General features: G+C 36.1%; 1 protein-coding gene across 1 annotated transcript; it reads left to right on the top strand.

Annotated features, from left to right (window-relative positions):
• The first annotated feature begins 14,495 nt into the window (after positions 1–14,495).
• LOC142171509 (myricetin 3-O-methyltransferase 3-like) lies at positions 14,496–17,673 on the top strand. The gene is made up of 4 exons (XM_075233978.1): positions 14,496–14,981; positions 15,678–15,988; positions 16,567–16,631; positions 17,218–17,673. The coding sequence occupies exons 1-4, from the start codon at positions 14,563–14,565 to the stop codon at positions 17,512–17,514; spliced, it is 1,092 nt and encodes a 363-aa protein (XP_075090079.1). The 5' UTR covers positions 14,496–14,562; the 3' UTR covers positions 17,515–17,673.
• The last annotated feature ends 3,478 nt before the right edge of the window (positions 17,674–21,151 follow it).

Here is a 21,151-nt window from a genome sequence, read left to right as displayed (position 1 = left end):
CCCACGGGTAACATTATTAGGCAAGCTATTAAAACTATCAGGTTAACTAACAACGAGGCTGAGTATGAAGCCATGATTGCAGGTCTCGAACTAGCTAGAAACTTGGGAGCAGAAGTCATTGAGGCGCACTGTGACTCTTTGCTGGTGGTGAGTCAAGTAAACAAAACCTTCGAAGTCCGAGAAGGTAGGATGCAAAGGTATCTGGACAAACTGCTTATCACTTTAAACCATTTCAAACAATGGACCCTACGGCATGTCCCACGAGAACGAAATAATGAGGCCGATGCTCTAGCAAATTTGGGATCGTCGGTCGAGGTAGGTGATTTGAGCTCGGGGACTGTCGTCCAACTTTCAAGATCGGTAATCAAAGAAGGGCACACCGAAATAAATTCTACTATCTTAACCTGGGATTGGAGAAACAAGTATATTGAGTACTTAAAAAACGGAAAAGCTCCTTTCAGACCCTAAAGATTCCAGGGCCCTACGGACTAAAGCTGCTCGATTTAGGTTGGCTACGGACGGAACACTATATCGAAGAACATTCAATGGACCGATGGCGGTATGTGTGGGTCCGGGAGATACCAATTATATCCTCCGGGAAGTGCACGAGGGCACTTGTGGAAATCACTCCGGCCCCGACACATTAGTCTGAAAAGTGATTAGAGCGGGGTATTATTGGATTGATATTGGCAAAGATGCGAAAGAATTTGTTCGTAAATATGATAAATGTCAGAGGTTTGCGCCAATGATCCATCAAGTCGGGGAGCAACTTCACTTGGTCCTATCCCCGTGGCCATTCATGAAATGGGGGATGGACATCGTCGGCCCTCTGCCGTCGACCCCAGGTAAAGCCAAATTTATTTTATTTATGACTGACTATTTTTTTAAGTGGGTAGAAGCACAGACATTCGAGAAAATAAGAGAGAAAGAATTCATAGACTTTATTTTGGATCATATCATATGCCAATTCGGGATACCCGCCGAAATAGTATGCGATAATGGGAAGCAATTCGTTGGCAGCAAAATCACAAAATTCCTCGAAGATCATAAAATAAGAAGGATATTATCAAGACCATACCACCCCAGTAGGAACGGTCAAGCTGAATCAACGAACAAGACTATTCTTCAAAACCTGAAGAAAAGATTGAACGACGCGAAGGGAAAATGAAGAGAAATCCTGCCCGAAGTCCTTTGGGCATACCGAACAACGTCAAAATCCAGTACGGGGGCGACCCAGTTCTCCTTAGTATATGGTTCCGAAGCATTGATACCAGTCGAAGTCGGTGAACCTAGTCCCAGATTTCGATTCATGACAGAGGAATCAAATAACGAGGCTATGAACACCAGCCTTGAATTATCGGACGAAGGACGAGAAGCTGCCCTCATCCGACTGGCTGCCCAAAAGCAACGAATAGAAAGGTACTATAATCGAAGAACTAAACTCCGCCATTTCAAGCCCGGGGACTTAGTGTTAAGAAAGGTCACCATCAATACTCGGAATCCGAACGAAGGAAAATTAGGACCAAATTGGGAAGGACCATACCAGGTGCTCGAGAACATAGGAAAATGATCATACAGGCTCGGCATCATAAACGACAAACAGCTATCAAGCAGTTGGAATGTATCACATCTAAAACGATACTACTGCTAAGGCACGACATTTCCATATTAATCTAACTAACCCATGCAGAAGTCCGAACAAGAGTTGAAGAAGATCTTTCGATCAAGAGCACGCGTTGCACTCTTTTTCCCTTAGATCGGTTTTCTCCCAAATGGGTTTTTCAGCAAGGTTTTTAATGAGGCAATCATCGATCGTGCTGCACTTTCAACAATATCCAAGGCCTTTTTCCGACAGACCTCGAATACCGGGGGAGCATCGGGGCCCTCAAATACATCGAGTTCAGATGCAAGATAGTCATCTCACAACAAGGTTCCAACAGGAAAAATTGTAAGAGCCAAATGGTCAAAATGAACCATGCTCATATAGATCGGCCCAAACATAAACACATGTGCAATGGCTTGAGATTTATTAAGGAACCAGAATTAAGATTCACTCGACTATTAAGCCTACGGGCTACTGTTATTCTGAGTTCGATCAAAGAACTCACTCTACCATTTAAGCCTACGGGCTACTTACATTTCGAGTTTGAAATATTCACTCGACTATTAAGCCTACGGGCTACTGTTATTCTGAGTTCGAGCAAAGCACTCACTCTACCATTTAAGCCTACGGGCTACTTACATTTCGAGTTTGAAATATTCACTCGACTATTGAGCCTACGCGCTACTGTTATTCTGAGTTCGAGCAAAGCACTCACCTTACCATTTAAGCCTATGGGCCACTTACATTTTGAGTTCGAAATATTCACTCGACTATTAAGCCTATGGGCTACTGTTATTCTGAGTTCGAGCAAAGCACTCGCTCTACCATTTAAGCCTACGAGCTACTTACATTTCGAGTTTGAAATATTCACTCGACTATTAAGCCTACGAGCTACTGTTATTCTGAGTTCGAGCAAAGCACTCGCTCTACCATTTAAGCCTACGGGCTACTTACATTTCGAGTTCGAAACATTCACTCGACTATTGAGCCTACGGGCTACTGTTATTCTGAGTTCGAGCAAAGCACTCACCCTACCATTTAAGCCTACGGGCCACTTAAATTTCAAGTTCGAAACATTCACTCGACTATTAAGCCTACGGGCTACTGTTATTCTGAGTTCGAGCAAAGCACTCTACCATTTAAGCCTACGGGCTACTTAAATTTCGAGTTTGAAACATTCACTCGACTATTAAGCCTACGGGCTACTTACATTCCGAGTTCGAAATAATCACTCGAATATTAAGCCTACGGGCTACCTTTATCTCAAGTTGGAGCAAGCACGCACTCGACCATTACGCCTACGGGCTACAATATTTCAAGTTCCAAACATTCACTCGACGGCTAATAAGCTACTTTTTACATCTACGGATTATGTTCCTTCAAAGTTTGAATCATCGACTCAACAAGCAAACTCAGGGGCTACAAACCTGATCGATCAGAGAGACTACAAGGTCAACATTCGATTAAAAGTCTTCACAGAACAAAAACAAGTCGATCTGATTATACATATATATACGAAAATTGCCTACGAGATTAATGTACAAACATGAAGAATTCAAAACTAAGCTTCTTGGTGGAGCTCTTCCCCATCCTCGGATCCGCTTTTGCTACCATCATCATCATCGTCATCGGAAGCCAAGGCTTCAGCTTCCGCTTCGAGCTATTTTGCCTTTTTCACCTCTTCGGTAAGGGCGAAACCTCGAGCGTGTATCTCCTCGAGGGTCTCCCTCCGAGACCTAAACTTAGCAAGTTCGGCAACCCAATGAGCTCGAGTATCAACGACCTTCGCCACTGCCCGGGCCTCCATCTGAGCAGCATCAACATAAGCCCGATATACAGCAATGGACTTATCCGCCAAGACTTTCGACGACTCAACCTCCGCCTTAGCCTCAGTAAGTCGTGTTTCAAGCTCCTCAATCTTCTTAGCTTGAACCGACATCTTTTGCTTGACACTTCGAAGTTGAACGTCGGCCGATATTAATTTTGTCAAAATGGTCTCTTTTTCCGTTGCCAGGCGGTCGAGGGTCTCCTTCCACCGATTGCATTCAGTTCGGATTTGATCGACTTCTTCTCGAAGTAACCCGATCTTTTCAATCTTCTGTTGCAACTAGGGGTGGCAAGTGGGCCGGGCCCGGTCCTAAGTGGGCTTCGCGGGCCCGGTCCTAAGTGGGCCGGTCCTATACGGTCCGGTCCTAAACGGTCCTGGGCCTCGCGGGTTTATTGCTGTAACCGGCCCGGGACCGGGACCATGAACTAACGGGCCTGGGTTTAGTGGGCCGGTTCCGGGCCTAAACGGGCCCAACAGAAACTTTTTATTTTTAATTTTTTTTTATAGAAGTTAGAGAAAAAAATAGTAATAAAGATATATAAGCTATATTCGATTTATATACTATATATACATCTTAATATATATATATATATATATACTATATTATATATACATAGTATACATCTTAAAATATACTATATATACATCTTAAGATATACTATATATATATATATAGTATAGTATAGTAGATCTTAATATATATATACATCTTAAGATATATAAGCTATATATATATATATATATATATATATATATATATATATAGTAAGATGTATATATAGTATATCTTAATATATATCTACTATATATATCTAGTATACTATGTATATATAGTATATCTTAAGATGTATATGTAGTATAGTATATATAGTATATCTTAAGATGTATATATAGTATAGTATATATAGTATATCTTAAGATGTATATATAGTATATCGAATATAGTTTATATATCTTATGAGATGTATATATAGTATAGTATAAATATAAGCTTATATATATATGTGTGTATACTATACTATATTATACTATATGTACATCTTAAGATATACTATATATACATGTATATCTATTATATATATCTAGTATATCTAGTATACTATGTATATATAGTATATTTTAAGATGTATATCGAATATAGTTTATATATCTTATGAGATGTATATATAGTATAGTATAAATATAAGCTTATATATATATGTGTGTATACTATACTATATTATACTATATGTACATCTTAAGATATACTATATATACATGTATATCTATTATATATATCTAGTATATCTAGTATACTATGTATATATAGTATATTTTAAGATGTATATATAGTATATCTTAAGATGTATATATAGTATATCGAATATAGTTTATATATCTTATGAGATGTATATATAGTATAGACTATAGTATAGTATAAATATAAGCTTATATATATATATATATATATATATGTATATATACTATATATACATCTTAAGATATACTATATATACATGTATATCTACTATATATATCTAGTATACTATGTATATATAGTATATCTTAAGATGTATATGTAGTATAGTATATATAGTATATCTTAATATGTATATATAGTATAGTATATATAGTATATCTTAAGATGTATATATAGTATATCGAATATAGTTTATATATCTTATGAGATGTATATATAGTATAGACTATAGTATAGTATAAATATAAGCTTATATATATATATATATATATATATATATATATATATATACTATACTATATTATACTATATGTATAGCTTAAGATATACTATATATACATGTATATCTATTATATATATCTAGTATACTATGTATATATAGTATATCTTAAGATGTATATATAGTATAGTATATATAGTATATCTTAAGATGTATATATAGTATATCTTAAGATGTATATATAGTATAGTATATATAGTATATCTTAAGATGTATATATAGTATAGTATATATAGTATATCTTAAGATGTATATATAGTATAGTATATATAGTATATCTTAAGATGTATATATAGTATAGTATATCTACTATATATATCTAGTATATCTAGTATACTATGTATATATAGTATATCTTAAGATGTATATGTGTATATATAGTATAGACTATAGTATAGTATAAATATAAGCTTATATGTATACTATAATATATATACATCTTACTATATATAAGCTATATTCGATTTATATACTATATATACATCTTAAGATATACTATATATACATGTATATCTACTATATATATCTAGTATATCTAGTATACTTAGTATATCTTAAGATGTATATGTAGTATAGTATATATAGTATATCTTAAGATGTATATATAGTATAGTATATATAGTATATCTTAAGATGTATATATAGTATAGTATATCTACTATATATATCTAGTATACTATGTATATATAGTATATCTTAAGATGTATATATAGTATAGTATATATAGTATATCTTAAGATGTATATATAGTATATCGAATATAGTTTATATATCTTATGAGATGTATATATAGTATAGACTATAGTATAGTATAAATATAAGCTTATATGTATACTATACTATACTATAATATATATACATCTTACTATATATAAGCTATATTCGATTTATATACTATATATACATCTTAAGATATACTATATATACATGTATATCTACTATATATATCTAGTATACTATGTATATATAGTATATCTTAAGATGTATATGTAGTATATCTTAAGATGTATATATAGTATAGTATATATAGTATATCTTATAAATATAAGCTTATATATATATACTATACTATATTATACTATATGTATAGCTTAAGATATAAAAGAACAAAAATATTGTAAAGAGATATTCAAATCAATGCGTTATATTTTTATTATAGCATTAAAAATCATGGCAATATCTTTCTTAGTCTTCCTCCCCCTATGGAATGAGCACAACAAGGTGCTAATACCACCATTGAGAAGAAAAAGAAACTAATCAAGATGTGCCAAAATACAAGTTACATATTAATTTACATGGTATCTCTTACAAATTTCATAAATCCTTCAAGGTTCGGAGGAATTTCCGTTGGTGGTGGCGGAAATGAAGCTTGCTCATCACCGCTTCCAGGCGAAGCATCATCCTCCGCAAGTTCAGCTAGCATTTCTTCATAAGCTTCGTCTACCTCTGGTTGTGATTCAGCAAGTCCAAAATTTCTTCTTTCCGAACGGATCCAATCTCTGAAAAGTACTGATTTTTCCAAGCTCTCCCTCATAGACGCTATATAATCACCGAGTTGAAGTCTTGCTTGACTGAAAGCGCTCTCTGATGCCACTGTTGAAGCTTGGATAGTTAAAATATCTAGGGCCATCCTTGAAAGAATTGGAAAGTGTTTTTATTTGTCCTTCCACCATTCCAAAATATTAAAGGAGCCGTCGGGATTCACTTCCTCAATTCCCTGTGACAAATAAACTTCAAGCTCATTTAGTTGTGAAAAATCACTAGTACTAGAACCTTGAGAACCCCTGAACCCTGCCCAAGCACTAAGTGCTCTTACTCCCGCAGTTCTTTTAGATGGTTGAGAACTAGAAGAAGAAGGAGTTGGAACATTTGGTCTAGCATGATCTAATGCAACTTGATAAGCATTATAAATAGTTTGAACATTTATTTTAATTGAGGCTATTGCGTTCGGAAGTTTAGACAACTCCTCATCTTCAAGTGCTAAACCATTATAAACAGTTTCATACCAAAATTGAGGACCTCCTAATTTCATAGTAGGATTTAACAATGCAGCAATACCATAAATAGGGGGAATAGGGAAAAAATATTTTTTAAACTTTTTTCTCATGGAATCAATAGCAAGTTGATAAATTTCTCCCCCATCTGAAAAATGATCAAATAAATTTGCAAGTTCTGCAATATAAACTAAACAATTAGAAATAGTAGGATAATATTGCCCAGAAAATTCATTTGTAGCAATATGGAATTTTTCTAAAAAATCTACAAGCATTTTAACATTAGCCCAATCCGCATTTGTAAGGTGCTCATCATCATCACTTACATGAGCATTAAACGTTGAGTTTATGGGGTTTCTATATTCATATGCAATAACTAAACTTTCATACATGTAATTCCATCTAGTTGGACAAGGTTTAGGAACCTTTCTTTCTCTTAGGCCAAATTCATCGCATCTTTTAAAATATTCTCTAAGTCTACTTCTACGATTTGAATAAAAAAAGCCAATTAAGAGCCATTTTAACTTTTTCAATTTCAACATTTAAAATTCGCATGCCATCACCCACAATAAAACAACCAAAATTATAATATTAAAACTTAAGAGTTGGAACGAGTTTACCGAATTGACGAACAACTTGTTGGAAATTGATTATCGTTGAAGACTTCAATTCACCAACTTCACAATTATTTCACAAATTGTAACAATAAAGTAAGCAATAGTAGAAGTAAATTAGAGAGAGATTGATGATTTTGTAAGAAAAAATAAAATAATGATGGAGTATTTATAGTTGAAAATAGGGAAAAAGTGTAATTATAAAAAGTTTGGGATTAAAACAAAGTTGAGGGGTTAAATGGCTATTTCATAAATAGCCAACGGCTATTTTTTACAGCCCAACGACTATTTTTTACAGTCAAACTTTTTAAAAAAAATTAAAAAAAATTAAAAAAAATTAGCCGTTGGGCCCGCTAAGGGGACCGGGCCGGTTCCGGTCCGGTCCCGGGCCCTGGCGGGCCAAGCGGTCCCGGGCCTGGCGGTCCAAATCAGAGGACCGGCCCACGAGACCGGACCAGGCCCACTAAAATCGGACCAAACGATCCTGGCCCGTTTAGCCGTTTGGCCTGTCTAGCCCGCAGTCCTGGGCCGGTCCCGGGCCTGGACCGGCCCACTTGCCAGGCCTAGCTGCAACTGAGACAACGAAGGGTTAACTTCCACGGTTGAGTCAGACCCATACTTTAACAGAACGAGGCTCACCTGCTTATCGAGCTCGACCCCTTCTTCACGGACCTTAGCCAAATCCGCTTGGAGGTCCTTTATAGCTTCGTCCTTTTGGCTGCAAATAAGCCGCAGGGCATCTCTCTCACCTGAGACCTTCCGGAGCTCGGCCTTACACTGGCTAAGATCGACTCGAAACCTACTAATGGCCTGCATAGTAATAAAAACGAGTCAAGTATGGAAAAGAACAAATAAACGAAGTATGGAAGAATCATTACCCGAGTAATGAAACGCTGAGCCTCCTCCAATAAAAGAGAAGCATCACCAATATCGGAACCATCATCGACTCCAGTAAAACAATCCCTTAAAGGATTCCCTGCACCAGAGCCTGCGCCGATATCGGGAGTCTTCAATTCTCGAGCTTCTTTCAGCGCCTCCTTAGAAAAAGATGGAAGAGAAGGCGAATCACCCATTGTCATAGCACCGAGCAAATCGCTCGGAGTACTCCGGTCGAGATGCTGGTCTTCAGGAACAACCCCGACAGGTACAGCCGCCATCGGCTCGGGAGCTCTGGCAACCTCGATGGCCTCCGTAGACTGGACTACCAAAGCCGATGAGCTATTTTTTTCTTTTTCTTCTCTTAGTTATTGGACCGAGTCAATCGAAAGGGCAATTTTTTTTCTCTTCACCCTGCGAGTTTTGGGCTTGGGGTCCTCTGACCGAGAGGAAGCTTTTCGCTTCTTATCTTCCCCCTGTTTGGGGATCAGGGACTTGTTTCTTTCCTCGCCGCTCGAAGGCCTCAAAGCGGCATCCCTGGTTACACCTGCATAAGAGGAAATCGATAACGAATAGAACGCAAAGAATACTTCGAAGGAAACAGGAAGAAAATCTCACCATGGTTCTGGGCCTCCCATCTGCCTTTTGCCAAATCACGCCAAGCGCGCTCGGCGTAAGAGGAGGTCCAGGCCAGCTTCAGAACCCAGTCCTCGAGGTCGGACACCGCTTGTGGAATCCAAGGGACAACTGAACATCAGGGAAAGACATCAGAAAAAATTGAAAAAGCACCTGAAACGTGAACAAAAATCACTTACGGTCAAAATTCCATTCTTCAGGGAACGACATCTTCTCCTCCGGAATGAGGTCACGGGTACTCACTCGGATATAACGACCCATCCAACCTCGATCCTTGTCTTGATCGATGCTCGATATCAATGCCTTCGATGCCCGACGATGAAGTCTGATTAGTCCTCGAAAGATCTGAGGTCGATACAGTCGAATGAGGTGGTTTAGAGAAAAATCCACCCCCCCTCCCGGCTTTGATAGAGAAAAAGCGCAATAAGATCACTATATGCCATAAGGAGGGATGGATTTGGCCAAGGGTGACTTGATACCTTTTGCAGAAATCAATAATCACCCCAATATGAAGGGATAAGTGTAAACATTTAAAAAACCCTCCACGTAAGTCGTAACGTCCTCATCGGAAGACGAAATTTGCAGCATGACCTCAGAATCCCAGTTGCAGTCTTTTATGACGGCCTCGAGGTGATCCTCCATTATAGAGCATGCATACATCGATACGTGTTCACATCGACCCAGAACGGAGGAAGGGTTCTCCACCTTAAAATCGGTTTTCAAAATGCACGGGCTAGGAACATAGTCATGAACTGACGGCTCCACCAGCGCCTTATCATCAGACGATCATGATGTAGAGGCTTTTTCCTTATGAGGAACAGTTTTGAAAGTTTTCGCCATTGATATGAAAGGAAAGAGTGCAAAGGAAGAAATAGACAGCACCAAAATTCTGGTATGAACAGCCCCGTAGCAGCAAAGTAGAGAGGATAAATAGGAAAGTCTGGAAGAAGAGAAGGCGCAAAAATGGTTAAAGTTGTATGGAAAGATTATTTATAGACTAAGGCCTGAGGTTCGGTATCAGCGGTGGCCGACCACCGTCTGACACACATTAAATGTCTCGGTAAAACCGAGCTGATGGGACATCCATCACATACGTCGAGATCGAGTTCGATAAAAACGTCGACATAAATTCGATCGAGCCGCAGGGAAATCATATCGTTCCTCGCCACATCCTTTCCGAGAAAACGAGGGGACTATCTGTGTACGGTCAAAATCGGTTCTCAGTCATAAAGACCGGTCGAGATAATGACGTTTCAATCGAAGGGTACCCGCATGGCGAGCTCGGACGAATTTCGAAGTAGGGACGTCGAGCTTCGAGCTATAAGACCAATCAACCGCAAACTCGATATCACTATCGAGCCCGCATCCGAATCGGACTACGGGGTAACGACGACCGACACAGGCCCCGAATATCGGTGCTCCAAGGCAGAACCGAGCTCGAACTAAGACTGGGGATTCGATCTAGCACCAAGCTCGAGTCAGTGCCAAGCTCACAGACAAGAGCCGTTACAACCGCACCAAGGGAGAGAATCTTGGCGAGAATCAAGGGATAGACAAACCATCATGGGTTCTCCACTATATGTATTATTTTATGTTGTTACAAATAAAGTAGTGACCATCTACCATAAGAAGGGAGATAGACTGCAATAGGGAAGGGGCATGAAGATTTCATTGTGCTTGTTCTTCTAATATTTTTCAGTCTTCCCTTCCATCATTTTCCATTTTCATAGCAAAAATACCTGTATCGTCATTTTGTATCAAAGAAATTTGCATATCCTTAGAACCATATCTAAATTTAACGTTATCCGATTTTTCGGGTAAACAAAAGTAAAGTAATATTATTCTAAATTTTTATTATTTTTTATCGCATTGATGAACACACAGCAATGAGACTCAAACTTATGATACAAAAATTCAAATTATAACCACTACACTGTCCCCTTAAAAAAAATACTCCACCTTATTAATTTCTTTTTCCAAGTCAAACTTTGATACCCATAAGAAATGATTGTACGTGCCATAGTTTTTTTCCCTTTACTTTCCAGCTTTTCTTTTTGTCTTTCACATTGGTGAGCCATGCAAATTACTATAACTTTGTCTGAATAGAGTGCACTTTAGTGTTGTTTTAACCTATTGATGTGGCACGCCGACTATCATTTTTCATCCACTCAAAAGAAAATGAGTGATTTTTTTGGTTTCTCGTTTGGTTTGGATATCCATTTTGGGCCTCAAATAATTTGAATTCATGTCGTGCAAGACCTCAGGTCTTTGAGCCGAGGGTCTCTCGAAAATAGCATCTCTATTCCTCCAGGATAGGGATAAGATTTGCGTATACTCACACTCCCCGGATCCCACTAGTAAAATCCTACTGGGTGGTGGTTGTTGTTGTTGTTGTCGTGTAACCACAAAGACTTCCTATAACCATTTTTTCTATTCCTGTAGCTCGGACATGAGATGTTTGGTTAAAAGTGGAGTTGGAATGAATAGCATTCATTCACCGTTAACTAGACTAGATGTATAAGGTTCGAATTTTGAAAATAGAAAATATTTTGATAGAGAATGCTTTCTCCTTTTATAGGCCTTTCGAAGGGGCAAAAATCACATTTAACCTACGACCAAAATAATTTACATCATGTAGTTGAAAAAGTACATAAATTTTTTATATTTTTTGTATATAACTTACAGAAATGTATATATATAAAAAAAAAATATATTTTTCGACTATTATTTTTAGAACGGCTATACATCGTTATTTTTCTCTTTTGGAGTGCAAATCGCAAGCCCCTAGTACAAGTACCGAATATTGGACCAGAAAAAAAAGTATTACAGAGATTTGAACGCTACATTTTGCAGTTAGGCTTCATTAGGAAACTATAATTGTGATTCACCTACATTAACTAATCAGAAAAATAGGAAAAAACACAGAAAAGTAAATCTGGCAAAAGGATTGGGAAGCCCAATATAAGAAAACGAGAGACAAAAGGGATACAAGGTGAACGTAACTGGTCTGGGCTGGGCTTCACTACAAATGTGAAGGCCCAAATTGGTATAGCGGGCTCACTCCCGTAAAAGAAGATTTAACCTAACTAGCAGCCCACTCAATTAATTAATTAAACTAAAAATAGCCAGTGAATGTATATTATATGTATAATCTATATATAATATATGAATAACCATGTATAATCAATATATATTTATGTATATCGACTAAAAAAAATAAATAATATAAATTACCGGCTATCTATGTAAAGATCCCGTTAAAACCTCTGTTATATGGACTTGTTGAATAACAGATGAAGGATTAATCTAACTAGCCGCTCAATAATATATATATAAAGAATTTGAATTCTTCTTCATTACCTTTTTTTTTTTGTGAATTAAATTTCCAAAGTCTTAAACAACAACATAGAGGAAACCAAATGCTTATGTCATCCTTGATAATGAAATTAAAGTTTGTATAGTACATTAGCAGTTAGAAATGTTGTTATTAGTTAATCAAATTGGGGACCGTTAATTATTGTCTTCTTTAGTAGTTTAAATTAACGTCACCTCATAAAAGTCTAATAGACTAGTACTATCGTCTATCCATTAGAAATGTTTTTTTTATTAAAGTTTTTGGCATATTCATTTAGAAAATTATTAATATTAGTCATAAAAGTTATTGGACTAAATTATCCTTTATTTCTCCTATCAATTGTTGTTAAACATTTTATAAAAGTTGTATAAATAACATGTATCTGAACAAGAATAGATTTGAAAAAAATTAATACTCCCTTGTTTCTTTTTTACAAGTTTGGTATTGACTTTGCACCCCTTAAGAAATTATTTATGAAGAATTTATTTCACTAAATTATCCATATTAATGATAATTAAAATCATATAAACGAAATTATAATTGGAAAGCGTGGGTACTTAATGATAAAGATAAACATTGAAAGAAAATAATAAATATCTCTTAATTGTTAAAATGAAAAATAAAAAAATATACTTTTACTATAGTAAAAAAGGCACGGATAAAATACCTTCTTGGACACTTTATTTAAAGTAAACTTATTTTGGACCAAATTTATTTGGCCTCAAAACCATTCTCACCTCATTAAAAAGTAAAAATTTTCCTAAAGCAATTCGTACAAGTTAAACAACTTAATTCATTATTGGAGAAATCAAACAAAAGGTACGGAAGGGCAAATCTGGCTTATTTTAGTCTTATATTGTCCAACAAATCAATATTACTATAAATTTATTGTAGTGTCAAGTTCCTTTGGTTTGGAATATATAGATGCCACGCTTAATAAAATTTAATCTAAAATTCATAAAAAGACAATGTATCTTGAAATATTTGAATTAAAATTTTATATTATCTTATCAGAGTTAATGAAAAAATAATAAATAGGTAAATAATTAGGAAATCATTTCATTATTATTAAATCTCCAATAATTAAAAAAATCTGAATAAAAAAGTGAATTAGCCCATTAAATTCGCTAAACCTTTTGTAACCCCCAAAATATCCTTCTCAAAATAAAACCACTTGCTCCTCTTCCTTTTTATTTTCGTCGTTGATCATTCTCTCTATTGTTTGTTTATAATTATATAGAACTACATAATTTTTTAGTTTTATCAGAATCAATTTGAAATTAAAAAATTTGCGATAATCAACCTCTTTTAATATTGGAATAACTTTAAGAGCACTTTAGTAATTTTAAAAATACATTTTTAAAAAATTCTTATGTGCACTTTTCAACCAACATCTTATTATCAATTTCAATATTTATCCATGTAACAACTGTTTATTTTTCAAAATCAATTGCAACATTTTTAAAGTATCTTTTAGCATTTGATGTTTATTAGTACTTTTAATCAATTAAGTATAATGAGCTCCTAAACCTTTTTTGGGGGTCGGGCGAAGCATGCCCTACTGCGACAAATTATGAAATAGGCTTGACCACTTGGGACGACCTTAGGTTTAAAGTGTAATGAAAGTCACCAACCTAGGCCACAAGTCTTATCGATCGTCCATTGACACGTCTTTCCTTTTGAGTAGATAAGTAGAACAAGTAAAGATGCCATAGTTAGATTCTTCCCATGAATTCTAAAATCCTTTTTGTTTGTTTGTTTGTTTTCTAATATTATTTGATTCATAGTACTCCTACTAGCTAGTTAAATAATTACCATAGTGCTATAAAAGGAACAAAGTCTTCAACAACTCCATAATATATGTTTTGATCCTTTAAATTTTTTTGAGTGAATTATCAGTGCCCAAAAATCTAAAAAATGGACATATCAAAAGATCAAAACAAGAATATTATGTCCAATGAAGAGGAAGATTTGTTAAGTGTTATGCAGTTGCCAATTGGTTTAGCTCTTAACATGGTCTTGAAAGTCACAATGGAACTTGGTATATTTGATCTTTTGTCAAAAGCTGGTCCAAATGCACAATTATCCTCTTCCCAAATTGCTTCACAAATTCCAATAAAAAACCCTCAAGCCCCACTTATGATTGAAAAGATTTTGAGTTTTCTTGCAAGTCAATCCTTGTTGAGTTTCACACTTTGTAAGGATGAAAATGGAGTTAAACAAAGTTTATTATATAGTTTGACATCTCTTAGTAGAAATCTTGTCACTAATGAAGATGGAGTATCACTTGCTCCCACATTTCTCTTGTTGAATGACCAAGCCATGGTTACTTCTTGGTATGAGCTACAATTCACTACTAAAAATTTAAGGAATTTAATTTATACATATTGTAAAAAAGTTTTTAATTGATACTGTGTTTTGGTCGCCTTAAATGTTTTGAAAAATATTTTTTTCATGTATTGGAGGAAAATAATTTCCCTACCAAAAGGAGGAAAAATATTTTCTAAAACTCTTCTTTAACCTTTCTTACCTTATTTTCCACCCCACCCCGGCCAGCTCCTACCCTCATCACTGCCACCCCTTGACCTCGACCTACCAGCCTCCCCGCACTTACCCATTTGGTTTCCCATAGTGTTTGCGTAAATTATATATTTCTCAAATAATATTTTCTGCTATCTAACTAAATACAAGAAAAATAAGTAAGAAGACCACTTATTTTCCTCTCCTTTATACCAAACACACCTTTAGTGTATTTTAACTTATTGTAGCTTGCTTTATGTTTCAACCAATTTAGGTTTCATGCACTTATAATTTTAAGATTTTTTACACTATCGGTCTAATTTTACCTGTGATAGTAGGTTAGTTAGCATATATTGATTAATGTTTGTCATATAGATTTACCTCTAATTAATTACCTAATGATGGCATGATATGTAAATAATTTTTGTAGCATCAACGCACAGAACTTAAACTCTTTTGCGGTATATGTACTAATCTCATTTTTATGAATGGAAAATCATTCACTTTGTAAGGTTTCACTTGAAGGATGCAATTCTTGAAGGAGAAATACCGTTCAATAAGGCCCATGGAATGGATGTATTTGAATATCATGGAAAGGACAGTAGATATGCAGGGGTAACTAACAGATCTACACAAAGCATCAACAGAAAAACCATAAATAAAATTCTTGAGTCCTACAATGGTTTTCAAGAAGTACAACAATTGGTAGATGTTGGAGGTGCACTTGGTTTAACAATAGCTTCTATAGTTTCCAAATATCCTCATATTAAGGGTGTTAATTTTGATCTCCCCCATGTCATCAAGATTGCTCCTACATATCCCGGTAGGATTTATATTATATAAGCCGACATTATCAAGATATATATACATTTAATTTTGATCTCCCTCATGTCTTCAAGATTGCTCCTACATATCCCGGTAGGATTTAAGTTATATATGTTGGCAGTATCAAAATATATATATATATATATTATAGTATGAGTATAATTTTATTGTGGTAGATGTCAAGCACTGATTTTATTTGGTTACTTATTAATGTTTATTACCTTATTAGTGATCTGATTATTATATACATATTTTTTCACGTTGTACATAAAACTCATCAAGAATGCTCCTTCTTATTCCGGTAGGATTTAAGTTACATAATGTTGACAGTATCAGAAAAATTTGTATTATTAGTATAGTTTTATCTGTAATAATATAATATCTCCTTATTAATGTTTATCATACAAAATTTACGTGTAATCACCTTACATTAATATTGATTATTATGCAAATATTTTTTACGTTTTACATAAAACTTAAACTTCTTTTAATCATAGAATATATGTGCACTTCTTTTCACTAATCACCTTCATTTCAGTAATTTTATTATAAAGAGCTCAACTTCTTTCTTGCTAGGTGTTGAGCATGTTTCAGGAGATATGTTTCAATCTGTTCCACAAGGAGATGCAATCTTCATGAAGGTTAATATTCTCTCTGTTTTTGAAATATTCAAAATGAATGACTTAATTTTGACCTTTTAATTAGTGGTAAAATTTGAGATTATCAGAGATGAGAATTTTTAAAAAATAGCCTTAACCTCAAATTTTCTTTAAAACTTATGTTGAGTAGAGTTACCTGATACTTCTGATGGTAGAAAGTAGCTGATAGACGATAAATGGTCAAGGTACATGTGAGATGACTCAGACATATATCATTGTTATTAAAAATTCAAATAAAAACATATATAAATTTTTTTAAATAAATTTAACTCCTGTAATTAAGAGTTAACTTTAGATCACTAATATCATGGAACCGCCTTAGGGGGAGACCAATGTTTACAGGGGCGGATGTAGCCTACAGGCAAATGGCTCATCTGAACCCATAACTTTCGACATTGAGTATAGAAATCTATTCAAATCTCAACAAATCTTATAACTGAATCCTAACAGTACAATGATTTTAATGCTGAAAATCTTAAAAGTTAAACCTATTAAATTTAAATTTTAGATTCGCTTCTAAATGTTTAATCTTGTCAATCACTCTATTGATACTTTAAAATATATGCAGCATGTACTCCATGATTGGGATGATGATGATTGCATAAAGATATTGAAGAATTGTTGGAAATCTTTACCTAACTTTGGTAAATTGGTACTAGTTGAACATATAAAGCCAGAATATCCAAAGACTGATCTGATTTCCAAGAATGCATTATTCCTTGATGTGTTTTTGATGATAGTTACTTCTGGAGGGAAAGAAAGAACAAAAGAAGAATTTGAAACCCTAGCAAAAAAGGCTGGATTTGCTGGTTTCAAAGTCATAAGTTCTGCATTTTTTATTTGGATTATGGAATTGTACAAGTAGTAACTTTTTTACCACTCTTCGTGGGGGCGCTTTACAGCTTTACCCCTTTAATGGGTCTATCCGATATGAATTCGAATTAATCAGGTCCAGTGAATTTCGGATAACTAATACCTATGTCGAAATGAAAAAAAATAACACTTGTTATCATGGTTTATATGAGCATATGTATTTTTCTTCTTCCTTTTTTTTGTGAGTTTTACTACTTGAAATGGGGTTTTAGTGAAAAATAAGACCTTTTTTGGGAATATATAATCATATGAGATTCGAAATCTACTGCCCTGACTAGTGCAGAGTCGCTACTGACACAACAAATTTAGATTCGTCTCTGTTTACCCGAAAAACGGATAGAGTTAAATTTATATGTAGTTCTAAGGATACGTGGTGTAACTCGGTACAAATCGAAAAAGTAAGTAAAAATATATATCGAATATTGACTGTAAAAAAGGAATGAAATACAAACCAAATTGAGTAGAAAATAATTTATAAACAAGCAAGATGAATCAATGTCAAAGCTCAAAAAGGATAATCCCTGCTATATATCAGTGTAATAATCTTTGAAATGTGAGTGTATCAATGTTTGCTTCTCTAGATGTTCAATGCACTTGCAGAAATGATACCTATTCTTAATATAGTGGAAAATTCTACTTTGGATATAATAAAAAATACATAGTGGAGATCCTATGATAGATTAATTAATTAGTTTTTCTTTAATTCCCGCCGAGATTCTCTCCCTAAGTGCGGCTGCAACAGCTCTTTGTCTCTAAGCTCGATCTTGGTCGGTCCCGATATTGGTCGATCTCTGGATCTCGAGCTTGATGTTGATTCGAGCTTGATACTGACTGGGCTCGGTACTGATCTGTCTCTGGCTCTTGAGTTCGATAACACTACTTCATATCACATCTCGATATTGATTCGAGCTCGATATTGATGGGTCCCTGAACCTTGAGCTCGATAACCTGACTTTGCTTCTTATCCCGATGTTACAATGACGACTCTCGGTTTATCATGTTCCAATCTCGACCAATTTATACAGAGGGCAAACTCGGATTTGACCGTATACAGATATTTTTCTCGTTTCTCGAAAATAATATGGCGAGAAACGATATGACTTTCCAACGATACGACTAGATATACACTGACGTCCGTATCGGGCCCGATCATGACGTACGTGATAAATGTCCCGTCGGTTCAGTTACCAAGGCATTAAATGTGTGTCAATCGATTTCGGCCACTGCTAGTTTTGAATCGTCATTGTGCAACCTATAAATAGCCTCTTTCTTTCATCATCTCAAACTTTTACTTTCAACTCTTCTCATTCTAAACTTTTACAGTTCTTTGTCTTCTGCAAAATTACCCATTTTCAAGTTCTGAATATTTCTTTGCTTGTTCTTCACCAACCACCAAAATATTTCAATTTTTCGTCTTCTTTGCTCTTTGAAAATTTAGATGGACAAGATATCTAAAACCGTACCTCAAAAAAAGGCTACTTTCGCATCTCGGCCGGCCGGTGAGAAACTGGTGATGGAACCACGCCTTGAAGAACTCGTTCACGGGGGATGTGTTATTGATTCTGATTTTAAAGTTGATAAACCCTCTTCGGTTACTGGTTGATATGAGCCGGTATCGAGATACATATGCTCGATACCAGTAAGTTTCCTTGATGTAGAGAAGAAAGATTGTAATTGGGTAAACAAAGAGGTCATGATACCGACACCGGAAGAATCGATCACTACTCACGTGAAAGGGTACCTGAGTGTTTATACTTATCCTTTCACGCTGGGTCCCGTCGATCCAGTCATCATCGATTTTTGCAAGAAATAGCATATGACCCTCGGCCAAATTCATCCTTGTTTCTGGAGGATCGTAATCTTAATTCGTTTCTTTGTGAGTAAAATTGATGGCTCCCCTTCACCCTCGACCACCTTATAAGATTGTATAGTCCTCGACTTTACCGAAGCGAACTGATAAAGCTTCAATGTCGTGCCACCAAGGTGTTTACCTCGAGCATAAAAGAAGATAAGGATCGGGGCTGGATGGGCCGGTTTGTTCGAGTGAAGACCTCAGACCTAATCTCGGCAGAGAGCATGCCATTTCCTAAGAAATGGAATATGAAACATAAATACGACCCCGTTTAAATTTCTGTTTGTCTTACTTCTTCACCCTTTCTTATTAGATTTTTTCTCGATGTAGCCATTGCTTGGATGCCGGGTGCTGTTCTTCACCTCGAGAACTGGGTCAAAAACCTGGTCTCGACATCAACATTTGCCGAGCGCTCATGGCGCGATTTGTCGAAGGGTCGATGGGAAGTTCGTACTCATGGTAAGATTTATCTTGGTTTACTGATTCATTTGTCATTCGAGGTGACATATTTACTCGAAGCATGAGTTTTACTTATCTTCTTCTTCTTTCGCAGGTATTGGAAAAGATGCGGTCATGAGGCCCCCGACTGATGGTGAAGAAGTTTTACCGCCTGTCTCGAAGCCGTTGAAGGAAAATAAGAGAAAAAGGACCTCGGACCCCGAGGGTAAAAAACCTAAGAAAAGGGCCATCCGTAAGCCCAAGGGAACAACAATCCCACTGACTATGGAGTCGGTCCTGCGTCTGAGGGAAGAAGAATAAGAAGAAGAAGAAGAAGAAGAAGAAGAAGGCAACTCTGGGCTAGTGGCCCGTGCACGGGCTGGCACCTATATTGGTAAAACTTTGGGATCAATGGGGATCGATTCTGTTTCTCCTAGGTCCGACAAGGTCGAAGAGAATACTTCGACCTAAGTTCGAGAGCAAAGGGGAACCGAGGACGTTATACTTCGGGGAAAAGAACCCGTCGAAGAGGCGGTTGACAAAGATGCGGGGACCGAGCTTGAGGTTCCCAAAGATGGAGGCGGTGCCTCGAAAGACATGATCAGGGCAATAGAAATCAGTGATTCCCCTTCTTTTCTTTTATTTTCCCAGTCTATGATACATGACACCCAAGCCGTGGAGGTTTATCATGGGGAGGGGGTCCATGGAAAGGAAGACCCTTTCCATGGTTATTTTGTTGGGATACAAGATGCTGTCGGTTCGAGCGATTCAGAGGTTTTGAAGAAGAGCTCGGAAAAAGCGGGGATTCCTCGTATATTCGACGAAGCTCAGCAGGCTCTGAATCGGGTAAGCTTGCTTTGCATTTATCAATTTTCATACTTGTGTTTTTCTTCTTTTGTATAACTCCTCTTTATTATTTGTAGGCTTATGCACTCTGTCACAAAGCGTTTTTCTGATCTCGAGGGGAGCTAAGCCGGTCCGAAGCCGAAATTTGAAGGCTTACTGAGGAAAGAGACACCATAAAGCTTCTTAGTGAATAGAAGGAAGGAGAAGCAAAAGGACTTCGGGCCGAGTTAGAAGCAGCTCAGAAAGAACAATCCGACTTGTCTAAGCAGGTAATGAGGATCCTTGAAGTTACTGATACTGATTTGGGCTTGACAATTAATATTTCGGTCTCGCAGGTTCAACAAAATCTCGATGTGATTGGGAAATTTTGTGCTGAGGTAGACGCAGTGAAAGCGGGGGCCGAAAAATGGAAAAAGAACATGGATCGCCTTGTCGCTGAAAAGGAGACCGCCCAAACTCAACTGGCCTCGGTCGAAGAACATCTTCGGAGCTC

This window comes from Nicotiana tabacum, chromosome 17 (genome assembly GCF_000715075.1).
Source record: "Nicotiana tabacum cultivar K326 chromosome 17, ASM71507v2, whole genome shotgun sequence".
Classification (NCBI taxonomy): domain Eukaryota; kingdom Viridiplantae; phylum Streptophyta; class Magnoliopsida; order Solanales; family Solanaceae; genus Nicotiana; species Nicotiana tabacum.
This window is presented reverse-complemented; position numbering and strand designations above follow the sequence as displayed.

Bases quoted from the DNA above. Each gene is read 5' to 3' on its own strand.
- LOC142171509 (XM_075233978.1), top strand. From the start codon at position 14,563: ATGGACATATCAAAAGATCAAAACAAGAATATTATGTCCAATGAAGAG. The intron at 15,989-16,566 runs GTAGGATTTATA...CTTTCTTGCTAG, and splicing joins GATTGCTCCTACATATCCCG to GTGTTGAGCATGTTTCAGGA. The intron at 16,632-17,217 runs GTTAATATTCTC...AAATATATGCAG, and splicing joins GAGATGCAATCTTCATGAAG to CATGTACTCCATGATTGGGA.